The 16927-nt window shown below is 44.6% G+C and overlaps 1 protein-coding gene across 4 annotated transcripts in view; it reads left to right on the forward strand.

Moving 5' to 3' along the window:
• Window positions 1-1472: 1472 nt before the first annotated feature.
• SLC36A1 (solute carrier family 36 member 1) overlaps window positions 1473-16927 on the forward strand; it is a 47922-nt gene continuing 32467 nt past the window's right edge. The window contains exons 1-7 of one of the 4 annotated variants that reach the window (XM_071210818.1): window positions 1473-1619; window positions 7224-7371; window positions 11965-12072; window positions 13329-13419; window positions 14223-14311; window positions 14774-14869; window positions 16701-16785. In XM_071210818.1, the coding sequence (XP_071066919.1) occupies window positions 14223-14311; window positions 14774-14869; window positions 16701-16785 (270 nt within the window). In that variant the 5' untranslated portion in view covers window positions 1473-1619; window positions 7224-7371; window positions 11965-12072; window positions 13329-13419. Of the gene's footprint in view, window positions 1620-5567; window positions 5650-7223; window positions 7372-11964; window positions 12073-13328; window positions 13420-14222; window positions 14312-14773; window positions 14870-16700; window positions 16786-16927 lie in introns of those variants that run through there. The other 3 variants (XM_071210821.1, XM_004453456.4, XM_071210817.1) reach the window with 3 other exon arrangements.

The raw sequence follows: 16927 nt of genomic DNA on the forward strand, positions 1-16927 counted from the left end.
ATATTTCTATGAGGAGATAGTATAGGTTTGGAGAATAATACATGCTGGTAACTGTAAACCTCTGGAGAGATGAGTGAGTTTGGGGGAAGAGGATTTTTCACTGAGTATATAATTTTATATTGTCTGAACTTTTCTTAAGAGAATATATTGATGTATTACTTATAGAATTTTTACTGAATATTTTGACGGTTTCATTGAGACATAATTTACAAACAATAAACTGCACATACTTGAACTGTACAATTTGATACGCTTCAACAAATCTATCTGTGTGGTGGCTTAGAGTTACGCAGTTCAGAAAAAATGTTCTTAAAATTAATCCACTCCTGTGGGAACCCACTGATGAGGTTACTTCAGTTAGAGTGTGGCCCAATGGACACAGAATGGGTCTTAATCTTTTCAATGAAGGCCTTCTAGAGGAAGCCACAGGGAGTGGCCAGAAGGCGGAACCCCACAGAACCTGGAAGAGCAATGAGAAACCAGGAGAGACCGCCATGTGCATTGTCATATGACAGAAAAGCCAAAGACCAAGGATTGCCAGCAGCAAATCCGGAGTGCCACAGTCTTCTAGGGAAAAGCATCGCATTGATTTTGGATGGCTCCTAGCTGCAAAATTGTGAGCCAGTAAATTCCCATCGTTTAAGCCAACCCATCGCATGCTATTTATTTTGCAGCCAGGAAATCAACAACCTGTTAAACCATCCTCGCAATCAAGATAGTGAACATAGTCCTCACCCCAAAAGTTTCCTCATTCCCCTTTATAAACCCCCTTTCTCCTTCTGCTCTACTCACACACACACACAGACTTCCAGGCAACCACTGATTTGTTTTCTGTCACTGTAGATTACATTGCATTTTCTAGAATATCATACAAATGGAATATTTTTTCTGAATTCTTTCACTCAGCATAATTATTTTAATATTTATCTATGTACAACTATTAATATTTATCCATGGGTAGCATACGTCAATAGTTCTTTTTTGGCTGTGTAGCTATACAATTTTTAAAGAAATAATATAGAGAGAAGGAAAAGAGAAATTTCATAATACATACACCTTGAACATACTTAAATGTTGCCACTCATTTTTAAATGTTACATAAAATGTTAAATATTTTAAAAAGATAATGTTGTCCTACCTCATAGTCCCATTTCCAACTTCCAGTAGCAACGGCAAAGAAGTTTGTGTATTCTTCTACAAATACAACCGAATGACTCTAAAAAGGTGTAAATCTCTTGTTTAAAGGAAATATATGCTCAATGAGCTTTGTTAAAGGAAGTACAGCAAGTGTAAAAATTAGCGATCTTTTGCACGTCACAACTCGGCGGACAGTGTTCAGGGACGCTGGAATCACTGCCCAGGGCTCTGTTCCCAGGTTCGTCCCCAGGAACACGTTCCTTCCTGCAGTGGCAGCTCTAGGTCGCCGGGGGGTGCTGCGAGGCAGACTTCCCCAGCGCAGGGAGGCGCGAGGCGAGGCCGGGCACGTGACCTCCAGCTTGGCCACCCGCATCACGTGACAGGGCCCGGAAGCAGCTGCCTGGCTAGCTTAGTGGGATGGCCAGGGGTCTTCGCTGAGGCAGGGAGGGTGGACCCGCCAAAGCGGAGCCGGAGCCGGAGCGGTGAGTCCAAGTGCAGACGGGCTCGGGCTGGCGGTGGGTCACCGCTCTCGGCAGGACCCCCCTCGCCTTCGCCAGGGGCACGGCGGATCCTGCAGGTCTGGGAGGGGACCGGCCTCGGCCGCGGGACCAGCCTCCTCGGCTCCGGGGCCGCAGGTGCGGGGCGGGGCGGGGCGGGCACCGCTTCTGGAATAGGGCAAACCCGAGAATCCCTTGTCCCCCGAGCTATCTCCTTTGACCTCGTGGGGTTAGGATCTCACCGTCCTATTTGAAAGCTGGGAAAACTGCGGTCACGAGATAAGAAATACCCCCCCAAAACGACCACTAGGGCATCTTCCATGCTTCCCAAAGGCCGGCTGTGTTTGGCAAGTCTCCGGCCAGTTGTGGGAGCCCTGCTTGCTACTGGCTACTAATGTGTCTTTCGGTCACAGAATGTCAGAACTGCAAGGGCCCTGGGAAATCATCTGCTTCACCCCTCCCCACCCCCCACCTCCTAAGGTAGTTGGAGAAGTCGAAGCCCAGGAAGGAGGAATGGGTTTGCCCAAGGTCACCGGTGAATTAATGGCAGAGCGACTAGAATCCAAGGCTCCCTAAGCTCCAGCAGCTGTTTACTTTCACCACACTGCCTCCTACGGAAAACTTGACAGATGTGAAAAGACAGCATTTTCCCCTGCCGCTTTCTTTTATTCTTCTCCCTTTTTTAGTTCTGCATTCTCCATCCCGGAGCAGATTGACTCTGGGTGTGGTTCACTGGTAAAGGACTCTGGATTTTTCTGCAAATTCATCCTTCTGCGGGTTTGGTTTTTAACCGTCCTGCAATTTGGTGTAAGTCATACCGAAATATGAAATATGAACCGGAGTTTGCTTCTGGGAGGATAGGTGAATCTCTGCTGAGGTTGAGATGACCATTCTTTTTGGAATAGTTCTGGCATTAATTTGAAGAATGTAAAGGCCTTTGCTTTTTATTTTTTTCTGTAGCTTGTCAGATTTGGGGAATGCTGATTCTTTGGGTGGATGTTTTGCAGTTATTTGAGGTTTGCTGAAATATGATAGCAATGTGATGTAATGGAAAGAAGCGAGAAATCAGGAGATTTTGTTTGAGTTCTGACACTTGCTTTGCAACCTTGGGTGACTCCCCCCTGTTTAGTTTTCTCAGTCTGTAAAAATTGATGGTGGAGTTAAAGCTAAGAATACTGCTCTGACATTTTCTGCATCTAAGTTTGTTTTCTAATCAGAGAACTTCCCCCCCCCCCCCGCCCCCTGCCCGCCACTGTGTACAGTATCTGCCTTGCAACAAGACTTAATTCATTTGTTGAGGAAACAGTTTCCTTAACCTATTCCTATGTTGCCACGAAACCCTCCTCTCTCTTCCTATATTCCTGTTTTGTCCAGCTAAATGCTGAAAGCTGAGCATGATTTTGACTGTGTTTTATTACTTTACACATGATCAGAGCTCTCTTTTGACTCTTGTCCAGAGCCTAGTTCATAGCAATTAACTCGTACATTTAGAACATGTTTTCTTTAAAGATGTTTTTGAAGTCAAGAAGTAAGGGGACACAAAAAGGCTTGGTCTTTTGCTCTGAGTTTGAAATGGGTGATAGAGGCTGTATGCAGCAGAGGCTGCTCTAATGGTGGTATTACATCTCTGCTCCTTTTGTGTTCTGCTTCTGTGTTGCTTACGATTGCCTGCTCTTGAGGTCGTATTTCCCCTTTAAACCATGTAGCTCTTCATTCGTCCTCATCCCTGTGGCAGCTCAGGATGCTGAGAGCTGTCGTCTAGTTTAAAGGCCGTCGTAAGGAAGGAGGAATTCCATTTATTTTGTAATATTCCAGGGGCTACAACTAGCCCCCTTAGATGGGAATGCCATAAGGGAGGGGATTTCTGGATGAGCATAAGAACTTCGAAAGAAATCATGCTCTTCCACATTGGAACACAGGGCAAGGAGCTCCCTGTCACTGGAGATAATTGTCACTGGGCAATTACTTTGAGGATGTTGTGATGAAATTTTTGTGATAGGTAGAGGGTTGGACTAGAGAAAATTTTAAGTTTTCTTCCAACTCAGTTCTGTGAAATTCTAGGAACTGGACTTGTTAGCATGTGGATGTGAAGGCCTAGAGTAGGTCCACTTTTGTGACAGCTTTATTTGTTTCCTTGTCTTGGGTAACCTCTCTCATGTTAAGTACCACTTTTTCTTTCTTTTTATCCCTCCCTCTCCCCGCAGTGAGTGTCTCAGCTCTTTAAATGCTGGATACCTCTGCGAGGGTCAGATGCTGAGGCATCATTTCTATTACTGTCACCTTAACCTGAAGCAAGATTGTAGGTCTGGGCTGAGTGAATGGGTCTTTTCTTCCTACTTCTGCTGGCCTGTCCTGATAACCCCTTCCAGAAGGATGTGACTATTGCCACTTACTTCCAGGCCAGCCTTTCCCTTTTGCCCAGAGGAGCAATGAGTCTGTTTTCTTCAACATGGACCTTGAAGGAAAACTGTACCTGCCGGCTTTGACCAGGTCTGACCACACAGAGCTAGCCCGTGTTGAATGGGTGTGGGGTTCTAATGGGTGGGCATTCTAAATATGACAAAGTAGAAACCCCATGATGCTGCATTTGGTGCATTCTTTCATTCCGCAAAACATTTCTCTGGGAATCCTTGACACCCAGGGCCAGGACTGAGTTACTCTCTCTAGTAGGAAAGGCTCCCCTGTGTGTCCCTTTGCCCTGAAAGTAGGTACTGTGTGTGGGTTATATGGCACTTAGATCACCATTTCCAAGTTAGAGACCTGGCTTAGTGCTCCAGAGAATTAAATGGAGAAAGCTTTATTTGAATAGTGAACTTTCTGACTTCTTGTACTTGAACATCCCTAAAGTAGTAATCTCCATCACTACCCTTAATGAGGGTTCATAATGTACCAAGAAACATATTTAACGGTTATCTTTTCCTTTTATCTTTGTATTGTCATATAGGCATTATACTGCCATTTTTCTGGTGAGGAAACTGAGGCAGAGAGAGATTGAGTAACTTGCTCGGGGGGCACGCAACTAGGCTCCCTACTCCTGTGCCTTTTATTATGCAGATTCTGCCCTGCAGATCTAACCCTGCCTCAGGCTGTGGGGCGGGTTTTGTCCCTAGGGAGATTTTACAGATAATTTTTGGTGTGCGAGAGAGAATGCTGGACTGGGAATCTGTCACGCTGGAATCTAGTCCCAAATCTTTGACCAGTTGGGGCCTGGATGAGTCAGCTTCTCTTTGTGGGTCTTGGTTTTCTCACCTCTAAATGGCAAAACTTAGTAAGTTAATTTACATGCACTAGGTTCTAAACCTACCTGTATTCTGCTCCTTTTCCCTCAGTATTATACAGGATTTCCTCAGAAGATTCTGTTCCTGAGATGTTTTTGGTATATTGGAAGAAACTAGAAATTAGCTGGTTTGCATAAATAATTAAATTCATGGATTCCTGGAATATTAGAGCTAGAGCACAGTTGAGAGATGTTTTAGTCCACAAACCCCCCTTTTTTTGCATATTTAGAAACTAAGACCCTAGACACATAAAGCAAATTGTCCATAGTTACTAAGCAAATTGGTGGTAGAGGTAGGCTTAGAAGTGCATATAAATTAACTTAAGTTAATCCTCTCCTCCCTCACTCCCTGCCATTCTTGCTTGCTTGGTACAGATGCTCAGTTTATTTCAGATACTGTTAACAGGCCTCTTTATGTGGTATATAAAAACCAGAGTCACAGCAGATAGCCTTCTTCCAAGGACTTTCCTTGTGAAATTGCTGGGATTATTCCTACATACATTTGGCAGGAGATGGAGAACGAGATCACCCCTGGATCACCCAAGGTGGGACCATTTCCCAGAAAAGCCCACTAGGGACTGGACTGGTGCGGAGCCCTGGGCAGCTGGTGCTGGATGTTGGGGTGGGATAGGGTATTGTGGGTGGAGCTGGAGGTCCTGTGTCCTTGAAGGTATCTGAGACAGCACATTCGACTTAGAGTGGGAAGCCATCCACGTGCCGGAGCAGGGCCCCTTTCAGGTAAGCAGTTGTGCCAGTGTGCTAAGTTTCAGGAGTTCTATTTTTAGTTTTTTAGTGTTTGTGTACCTTTTTTTCTCTGACTTGATTGCAAATTCTTGGAGGGAGGCAAGTTGACTCTTTTTCATTGTTTTATCCCTTCATAGCACCTGGCACTGTATTCAGTAAGTGTTTCCAGGTTCAGACAGGAAGTCAAGAGATATGTTTTGGTTTCTGCTTTGCTACCGCTTAGCTGTAGCAGGAAAGTCACTTCATCTCTTTGGGGGTTGATTTGCCATCTGTAAAGTGAAGGGTTTGGAGTGACCTTGAGGACTCTGCTAGCCACAGGTGCTAGGAGTAAAACCTGGTTTGGGGGCCTGCATGACATTCAAAGTGTAGCCTTCTTGTGCCTCTTAGAGAAGTCATTGCTCTCTTTTCTGTAGTAGCATAACTGGTAACGTCACTCAGAGAACACTGCCCTCAACTTTCTTTCCCCAAGATACAGCAGGGAGGGTTTTTTCTTTAACTAACTTTAAAAAATAAGTGGGAAGTGAAGGTGACTCAAGCAGTTGAGTGCCTGCCTCCCACCTGGGAGGTCCTGGGTTCGGTTCCTGGTAACTTCTGAAAACAAAGCAAAACAAAAAACAAACAACAAGCAAACAAACAAAAAAGCCAACTCGGGGGAGCCAATGTGGCTCAGTGGTGAGTGCCAGCTTCCCACATACAAGGTCCCAGGTTTAATCCCCAGCCCTGGTACCTCAAAAAAAGCACAAATCAGTAAAACTAAAAAGGCGATAGGAGAGTGGAAAGGGGAGATAATGAGACAGGTCAGGGGTGAGCACCTCTCATGCTCTGGGTGCTTTCTGAGCCCCTTTCAGCTGCCATTCCTCAGTGCTTGGATGGGTGAAAGAAAAGATTGCTGGGGAGGGGGGGTTCAGGGGATCAGAGTCACCGGTGACCTCCAAATAGCATAGGATAGGCCGGAGGTCATGGAGAGAGGAGAAAGCGTTAGTGCCCCTGGGTCCTGATGGGAATTTGGCTGAGAAGGTTCAGATGATCTGGAGGGGATTTCTTTAATTCAATAAGGTTCTCTTGAATGCAGAGAAAAAAGAGGTTACAGTGAGGAATGTTCAGGTTCCTGTATTCTGACAGCTTGCTGAGGGGAAAATGGAGGTATACACCACTTTGCTTTCGTTCCGCATCTAAGAAATTAGCTCCAGAGAAGGCATAGTTAATCTCAGCCAACCTAAGGATCAGGGGAGGTTCCTGGAATGCCTGTCAGCACCCTGCCCCACCCCTCCCAGGCCGTGCCTCACCTCTGCTGTGTCCAGGGGTGCTGTGGCGAATTTGGAAATTGATGAGCATGTCACTGCCTGGGAAGATTGGGAGGAGAAGCCCAATGAGCTCAGCCTGCCCATGTGCACTTTGTACCTTTCTCGTTTCCCTCGGTACCAGGCACTCTCACTGTCCTTACGCCATAGTGTACCTGTGACTGTGAGCAACTGTGACAATGGCTGCTTCTGCCCCAGAACCCTCCCCAGACTTGGAGCTAGAGGCCCCAGCTGCTGGAGGTCCTAACACTGCCCCTGTCCCCCCAGCTGCCATGTCCACGCAGAGACTTCGGGACGAGGACTACCATGACTACAGCTCCACAGATGTGAGCCCAGAGGAGAGCCCGTCCGAAGGGCTGAGCAACTTCTCCTCCCCTGGCTCCTACCAGCGGTTTGGAGAAAGCAGTGGTACAACGTAAGTAGCTGTCACCTTTTGCCTTCCTGAGTGGGACCCGTAAGTTCTATGTTAGTGATACTGTCTCCCCTATTTTTCCTCCTCCACCTCATCGATTTCCCATTTTCCAGAGGAAAGTAAGATGTAAGAGGTTGGGTGAATGACATTGCTGAGATCGGAGCACCTTGCCTGCCACTCTCTAGTCTGTGTCTTATTCTTTTTTGGTTTCAGCTGTGTTGGTCCTCATAGGCTGGTGTCAAGTAAGAGCCTGGACTTAAGGGAAGCTTTTAGAAGGGACATTCTCTTAATATAGATCCATGTGTCATCTGTGCTAGAGCCTCAGATACCTCCATGCTCAATTGGAAGCCTCCTTTGCAAAGTCTCTCCTGGACTTCTGTCCCTACCACCAAATAGCTGAAGGAGTGAGGAGAAGAAGAGCTTCTCCCTGAAAACATTTAAAGGCTTCTTAGAGAAAAGAAGTTCTGCTTTGGATTCCATAAGGAGGGCCTAAGTCTTATCCCTGGGCACTAAATCCCAAGACTTATCTGGGCTAAGTTTGGCTTTCTCTAGGCCTCAGTTTCCCCAAATGTAAGATAAAATTGAGACCCCCCTCTGAAGCTATGCTGACTGTGTCTGGTGCTCACGTTGACTTAAAAGCTTTGGAGGTGGCGGACTTGGCCCAATGGATAGGGCGTCCGTCTACCACATGGGAGGTCTGCGGGTCAAACCCCGGACCTCCTTGACCCATGTGGAGCTGGCCCATGCACAGTGCTGATGCGCGCAAGGAGTACCCTGCCACGCAGGGGTGTCCCCTGCATAGGGGAGCCCCACGCGCAAGGAGTGCACCCCATATGGAGAGCCGCCCAGCATGAAAGAAAGTGCAGCCTGCCTAAGAGTGGTGCTGCCCACACAGAGAGTTGACACAACAAGATGACGCAATGAAAAGAAACAGATTCCAGTGCCGCTGACGACAACAAAAGCGGACAAAGAAGACGCAGCAAATAGACACAGAGAACAGACAACTGGGGTGGGGGGGTGGGGAGGGAAATAAATAAATAAATCTTTGAGAAAAAAAAAGCTTTGGAGAGGGTTTTCTACCGTTCTGAGCTTTTCAGGTACCCCCACACCACTGCAGCAGACTTCAGATGTTGTCCCTGGATCCCAGCATCCCATCTTCTGTACATCTTCTTTTCACTCCTCAAACTTAGCTGTTAACCTTTCTGTGTTCCCTTGTGGGTTCAGCATGACTCACTGAGGGATCCTCTATGTCCTAGACTTACACAGTCTGCTGTGACTGCCTGAGGGGACACGAGGCCTTCCCTTGGAGCTCCTCGCTTGTGAAGCTCCCTCTTGCTCCAGTGTCCCTTGTGAACTGGGATGGAATTAGTGGATATGGTCTGTCAACATTACCCACCACCCTGCACTACTATCTGAATGCTTCTCACAGAAATTTTATCTTTATTGTTTATTTCCCTTGTGGCATGCTTATTTTAGAACTTGCTTGCAGTTTTAACTGATGGGAAAGACAAAACTCGCAGCAGTGCAGACTCTGCTTCCCTCTTTCCCCTAGTAGCTTCCCCTAGGCAGAAGCTCCTGATGCTGCAACTGACATGTGATGGCTTCCCTTCAGAAGTCACACTCATCGTTGTGAAATACTTCTTCCACGCTTCTCTCTGTAACTTTCCCTTCCAGTTTTTGCTCCTTCTTGTTTTCAGCCATCAACTTGACTATGCAGTTCTTTTGTATGGGGTCTGGATTTCCACTTTTAAAGAGACTTCTGAAGCTTACACCCAACCAGCTAGCAACTTTGGGGTGGTAACTCATAGGTGTCCTACTTGAGGAAGCTAATGCAGGCCGGTTAGGTATTTGGAATTTTTTTTCACACTGGGTTATAGCCAGTCATTAAGCCAATATTAGTTCCCCTGTTTCTGGAAATCAGTCCTTTCAGAGTATCATCCTTGGGCTTGTTTGGGACATTTTCCAGGATATACTTTGTTCTAAGGGCCTTCTTGCCATGATGCTGTGATACAACACGGGTAACCAGGAAAGCCTGTCTGTAAGTGATGGCCAGCATCACAGTCCCATCATAAGTAGAACAGGGGAAAGCACGCCCTTGGAATTGGAGGATTGGTTGTGTACTTCTGGCCAGGGGCACAAGGTCCACAAATGCATGTATATAAAAGGCATGCCAAGTATAATTAAGGCATGAGTTAATTTGGGGGACCTTGTTAACCCAAATGAATCTCTAAAGTGTGGGAAGTATTAGGGAAAAGATTTTGAGCTGTGTTTGTATTTTTAGCTGTTGTTGTCCATTGGTGCCTTGCCCCATCCTATTACCAAGGAACAAAGTACGTGTAAGTCTCTCTTGGCCTACTGCATGTGAATGTGCACACAGTTGACTCTTCTAGAGGTTAAGGGCTTAGGAAAACCCCAACTGGGGGGTGAAAATAGGAGCCCCAAACACTTCCACGATGGTGTGTTTAGTGAGGTTATTTCCACACTTGATTGTACCATGCTGTTGATTGCCTTGACCACAGCATTTTACTCTGTGGGGCAGATTTTTCTTCATGTTGCTCTGTTGAGTTACTTTGTCCCAGCTGTCCATTGAGCCTCAGTGCTTCTTCCCCAGGCTGTCAATTTTGGTGACTCATAGCAATGGCACCAAATTCTACTAAGCATCATTGTATTCTTTACTGCCACACATGTGCCAAAAAAAAAAAGCCAGGTTCACTTAGAAATGGTCTTGATGAAGCAGTCAGTTGTGTTTGTTATTTATTAAATCTTGACACTTCAGCACAGATCTTTTAATATTTTGTATGACAAAGCGTTAAGTACATATGAAGCACTTCTTCTACATACCAAGAACATGATCCTTGTCTCAAGGAAAAGTACTTGAGTGATTGAGCTGTGAAGAGAACTAGCAGCTTTTTTTCACAGAATGCTATTTGTGCTTAAAAGAGCAACTTGCAAACAAAATAGAGGTTATTCAGACCCGAGTAGTTAGCATACATTTTCTTGAAAATGAAAGCAGTGAGCTTGTCACTTCAAGGAAAACAACTGACAGTATTTGTCACCCATAATAAAACGAGAGCTTTCAAGAGAAAATTAGGAAAAAACTTGTCTCCAGCATTGTGAGCTTGACAGCTTCCATTTGTGACTTTTCTGAGATTGGTGGTGAGATGAGTGAATGTGAATTTTTGACATTGAAGAATGAAATGTGTCGACATTTGGAAGGCCTTCATAGCCCAGGGAATCACTGTTTTTCAAATGATCATTGTATGATGTTAGGGAAATCATATATGGATAAAGATCTACTCAAAGTGCAAGACATACAATGGATTTTAATGGAATGGAATAGGAAAGGTTCAGATTCCACACTGCAACTAACTGAAGCCAACGTTTGTGGAGTTTTATCAAGGGAAAATGACCATAGTTAGCTGAAAAAGGTATTAAAATACTCCTTAGTTTTCTAACTACGTGTTTTTTTGAGGACAGATTTTCTCGTATACTTAAACCTAAATAAAATATCGCAGCAGGTGGAATGCAGAAGAAGATAACTTAGCTGTCTTATATTAAGCAAGGCATTAAAGAGCTTTATAAAGAAGTAAAACCATGCTACTCTTCTATGGTGCCATTCTACCTTTTAAAGAAAATGGAGATGTTTTTCATAAATCTGTTATTTATATTAACATGTGACAGATTTATTTTTAATAAATGTTTTTTTTAAAATTCTGTTTTAATTTTTAATACAGCATATATCAGCAGATATAATCTACATAAACAAAAGCCATTTGGGTCCTCAATAAATTTTAAGTGTTTAAATTGGCCCTGAGACCAAAAACCATAAGAAATCCTGACCTGAAGAATAAGAGAAATCACAGAGATTTGCTAGGCTTGTTTTTATTTTTTTCCTTTTTCAGAAAGGTCGTCCAGCCTGTAGTTAAGACTTGGCAGTCCATGGAGTTGATTTTATGGTACTCATACTGCTTTAGGTAATTCCAGCGTGGAATCATTTATTGAGAAGAGTAACCTTGGTCAAGTGCCTAGAATTCTGGCGCTTCATTGCTGATGGGACCCTGGAGAGCATCTATTCCTAGTCCAGTCTCCTCACTTTCTGTATGAGACAGCCAGGCCCAGGGAAGGGAAGGGAGTGGTCTGCAGGCACGGCAGAGCCAGGGCTGGCAGGAGCTGGTGTCCTGTGAAACCTGGCTCAGAGGCATTTGGGAGAGGGCTCTTGTAGGCAGGTGGGTTTGATACACTGTTTGCCTACTCCCTGAAGGATTAAGCATTTGCCAAGGTGGAAATTTGATCAGCCCACCATCCTGCTCCTTATTCCTGGCTGCTGGCTGCTGATAATGAAGGAATTGCCCTGGACCTTGACAGTTCTCAAGCCATTTACTCAGGATAGTCTAGGAGAGCACTTAACCTCTTCTCATTTAGACTCAAAGTAGTTCCCTTGGACTTTCCTGAACAAGTTGGGGACAGTAGTGAGGTCAAGAGATTTTCTTTTAGAGTTAGAAAGAGACAAACCACTGCAAGTAAAATTCCTTTCCAGAGCGTAAAAATGGGTAATGTTTATGGTCTTTATGAGTAACAAGTGTTATTTGCTTTCAGTTTCTACTGAATTCCAAATTTGAAGACATGTATGTAAGCATCAGTTCGGAAGGATTTAGGTTATTTGTGCAGAAGAGTTTCCAGACAGTACCAGGGGCCAAATCCTGAGTGAGTCTGTGATTTGGGGCAAAGTGATACTATATCTTACTGTTTCATAGCCTTCTGGGAAAAATGAAAGAAAGAAAATGCTGAAGATGAGGCCATTCCTCTGCTCTCTGTCCTTCCACGAACCCCATTCCCTACAGAAGTCATTCCTTGTCCACCTCCAGCCCCACCCTGCAGCCACAAACCCAAAGTGCTCTTCCCTGTTCATGCCACGTATTTCTAAGCCTTTGTTCCCAGGCTCCTTCCCTTGTCCTTCTTCCCCAGAGGCACATTTGCAAATCCCGCCTGTGATGCCGGGCCCAGCTCAGTTCTGTCCTCCTCTCGAAAGCCCCACCTATCCTTTTATCCCTGGGCTTGTGTTACGACAGGAGCCTTTCTACCTTCTCTGGTTATTGATATGTCTACCTTATTTTCCATGTGGCCTTATTGATTTCTAAGAACTATGATCCATATCCGATTTATACTTCTCTCCAGCACTGCTAGTCAACGCAGTGTCTTATACATGGTAAACAGCATTTGTTGAAAGAAAAATTGAATGAGAAAAATGTGAGAGGCTTTATAATTGCAGCTTGGGGAAGCATAGTATGTACAAATAGGTGAGGGAAAAATCTGTCCCCAAGGCAGAAAGATAATCTGGATGACTGTGGGAGAGGGCTTCTCCATCCCTAGGATGCTATGACATTCAGTTGTTTTTTTTTAACGTGTAAGTAGCCTGGGGACTTCTGACCTATAGCAGTACTGCTTGATTTCTACTCTGTTCATTTCACATAAAACCTTCAGTTACAGTGTTTGAGGTTCTATTTATTTCCCTGTTTTTCGCTCACATCGGTTTCTGCCCTTCATAGTTTTGCTTTTCATTCTCTGTTGTGGTTTCAGAACTGAGTCTAGTACAGTGGCCAGCTCTGTGGTTAGGATCAGGCCCAGATCCACTAGGAAAGGATAGAGTGCCTGGGGAGAGCCCTCTGCTCCTCTGGACCAGTCTCCAAGAGGGAGAGCTTTCCTGAAGATAACACAGAGGCGAGGTGGGTAAAAGATAACACAGAGGCGAGGTGGCCCTTAGGGCAGGCTGCCTGGGTTTGAACCTGGCTCCATTGTTAATGAGGTGTGTGACCTTGATGCTTCCTCATCCATAAAATGAACTTTGTATGTACCTTGTAGGGTTGTTGTGCATGAAAGCAATTAGCAGAATGCTAAGTGCTGAATTAAACATTAGTTGTGATCATTGTTAACATTCCCTTGCTCCCTTCTTCCCACTTCAGATGGTTCCAGACCTTGATCCACCTGTTAAAAGGCAACATTGGCACAGGACTCCTGGGGCTGCCTCTGGCAGTGAAAAATGCAGGCATCTTGGTAAGAGTAGAGGAAAGGATTGCAACAAATTTCAGAAGATGTTTAAAAAATGTATTTCATTTAAGACATTTTAAAATTTTAACAGTTTTAAACTTAAAAAAAATTCAATTGAGTGAAAGCAAAATCCAGACATTCATTCATCTAAGAATACTTATCGAGAGTCTTCTGTGTGCAGGCACTGTTCCACGCTTTTGGAACAAATGAGTGACTTAAACCAAGTGTCCCTGTCCTCATGGAACTTAGTTCCTTAAAATGACTCACACAGTTTCTATCAATAACATTAACTAATGCCTTAGTCATGGAAGTCTGTCCTTTTTCTACACGTCCTTCCAGGTCCCTTCCCTAAATGGCCATTTCTGAGAGTTGGCTTCTTTTTATGCTTCACCCTTTCTGGGACTGCCTGTCCAGAGCCATTCTGGTTTCTTTTAGTGCTAGAGATGGCTCTGAGATGTGGATTGTCCTCACTTGTCTTTGTGTGGCTGCCAAAGCTCTAAAGATAGCTTCCTTCTTCCCCACACTTCAACCCATCTCTTCTTCCCAGACAGTCAGAGTAGGCTTCTATTCTGCTGATTGAGAGCAGTCTTGGAACAGACTTTGTTGTGTCTTTCTTCTCCATGAGATTAATTCTCCTGAAGGCATGCTAAGTTTCAGATGGTGCCCGTCTCACAGGGCTCAGCTCCATGATCACGTTTCACTGTCTATTGCCATCCCAGAAGCCCTGTCACTGGGAAGTGCCTTGGTAGCATTTGCCTCTCTTCTTTCTAATTCTACCTGCTTGTCTTTCCCCTGACACCTGTCCCCAGATGGGTCCCCTCAGCCTGCTGGTGATAGGCATCGTGGCTGTGCACTGCATGGGCATCCTGGTGAAGTGTGCTCACCACTTCTGCCACAGGTGAGTGCCCTCTGAGCTGCCTCTCGAGTGGCAGATTGTCCTTTTGCGTTCCGTTAACAACACTCAAAGTGATCACTTAGCTACACCACTCCAAATTCTTTACACTAGCTAAAGGTGCCTGTCGCTTATCACAGCACTGTCTTTCCCTAGTTGTTTTTACATTCTCTTTTGACTTTCTGTTAAATTTATAGTTGTCCAGTAGAGAGAGACCACGTTCTGATTTTATGTGCCTTACAGTGTTTACCCACTGAAATAATTCTTCCTGATGGTTGTTAATTATAATGAGAGTGTGCTGTTGACTTAACATTTCTGATCCTTGAGTGCAGTAAACACAGGGCTCAGTGGTGTCTCTAGTGTGGCAGATGGGGCAATGGCTCAGGTCTCGATGTGCTACATCTGTTCTGCCATCGTCCTTGGCTAACCACTAACTCTGCCCTTCCTCCCTTCTCTCACTTCCCACAGACTGAACAAACCCTTTGTGGACTATGGGGATACAGTGATGTATGGCCTGGAATCCAGCCCCAGCTCCTGGCTCCGGAACCATGCCCGCTGGGGAAGGTAACGTGTTTCCTCTTTTACTTTGGCTGTGGCCTCCCAGTGTAGAGTCTTTGGTTAGGTAAGACATGATAGATGGTGTAAGCAGAAGTGGAAAGACCATTGCTTGGGTCAGTGGACTTAAGTTCTAGCTTGACTCTGCTGGTGGTGAGCTCCATGGCCTCTTCTTTCTTTGAGCCTCGTAAAACAAGGGCTTAGTCTGAAATCTCTAACTTCTGTTCCAGCTCCAACAACCTATGACCAGCGAGTAGATTTCATCTGCTCCTTTATTTGACAGATGTTTTTAAGCACTCTTATAAATGGCAAGAATCAGTTCTAGGTATAGGGAAGGTGAAGAATCCCTGAGGTGAAGTATGTGAGCTTGTAGTGCACAAAAGGAGAAAGATGCACGGGAAGCTGGAGAGCAATACAGGAGATCAGCAATAGTATATACCAATAGGAAGTGAGTGTCATGAGATAGAAGTATTTCCTGGGTTCTGAAAGTGGGGAACATGTCAAAGATTGTTTTTTCTCACTGTGCCAGATGAGAAGCACACATGACGGGTGCTTTAAAGGCAGGGGTACTGAGCAGGAGGAGAAGAAGCTTCAAGGAGGAGGTGAGGTGAGCTGGAATAAAATAGAGAGATGAGCTTGATAGGTAAAGAGACAATTCAGGAGCTGAGAGTATTTGGAAATTTCTCCTTATGGTGACTTTTCAGATGCCTGGATGGAAATTTTCTACTTTTTGTTTTCTATTTGAGAAAATGATATATTTAGGAAATTAACATCATCAAAAGCTGATTTTTAAAAAAAAACTGATCCACATTAAAACTGTGTTCTCCAAAAAAGTTTCTTTTAGGGTAATAGAGGTGTCTTTTACTTTTATTCAGTCAGCTTCATCCCATGTGCAGGTTATGTCATTCTTTCAGCAAAATCACTTCCTATGACTGGAGGAAGCCAGATTGCTAAGTGACTGCTGTTGGTTAGTTGATTGACTGGCTCATCCTCCCTCCCTTCCTTCAGTAAAATAATGTGTATTCCTGTTGAAAAAAAAAAGTCAAACAAAATAGAAGGACATAAAGTGAAAAGTAAAAGTAAAAAGCAGGTCACAATTGCATAGGTTTCCTTTTGGAACTTTTTTTTAAATGCAATTGACCATACCTATGAATACTGTTTGGAAACTTGCTTTTTTCCCCCCCTTAAATGCCTTAGACATTTTTCTCTATCAGCACATATAGATTTAACTTGTTCCTAACCTGTTACAGTGTTCCATTTCACAATGATCTATAATTTAGTCATGGTCCTCGTGATCAGGTTTAGGTTGTTACCAGCTGCTGTGTTACAGTGGTGTTGCAACCAGCTATCTGTTTTAGTACATCTGTTTCTGTGTAGATTGGTTCTTAGATCCAAGTTACAGAAAGAGGCAGTGAAGGTGTCCACTTACTGGTCTTTTATCCTGAGGGCTCCCAGTAACTTTAGAAAAAATGGCATGAGATGGGATAGGTGGGCAATGGTGGGGGGAGACCAAGTGACTGGGGAGTGGTCCTGGTGTTTGCGCTGTGCTCTTGTCATCTCGATCGCGGGGTTCCCTGACTTCATGTAGCAACCTAGACCAGAAGCCAGGATGGGGTCCTCGGAAACCACACAGATAGAACCTGCTTCACCTTTCTCCAAAAGTTCCAGGCTGGTAGCACCTAGCACAGTTCCTCCTCTTAACCAGGACATGCTTTTCCTTTCCACCCAATGGGAAGGGTCTTTGATGACCTGGGAAAAAGCACTGCTTAAAACCCTTGTCCCTCTGGGAATCTTGCTCTCAATGTAATTATCTTGTGTTCTTTCTTTTTTCCATCTTCAGGCACATCGTGGACTTCTTCCTGATTGTCACTCAGCTGGGATTCTGCTGTGTATATTTTGTATTTCTGGCTGACAACTTTAAACAGGTAGATTCTGGTAGAAAGAACAAGACATGAGTAGAATTTCTGTTAGGATTCCTTCCCAGCCAGTTGAGGTCAACAAAAGAATTAAGACTTTAATACTTTACATAAAATAGTGTCTTTTGCTTGGCTGTCATCTAAAGACCTA

The sequence above is a fragment of the Dasypus novemcinctus genome, chromosome 2 (genome assembly GCF_030445035.2).
Source record: "Dasypus novemcinctus isolate mDasNov1 chromosome 2, mDasNov1.1.hap2, whole genome shotgun sequence".
Taxonomy (NCBI): Eukaryota; Metazoa; Chordata; class Mammalia; order Cingulata; family Dasypodidae; genus Dasypus; species Dasypus novemcinctus.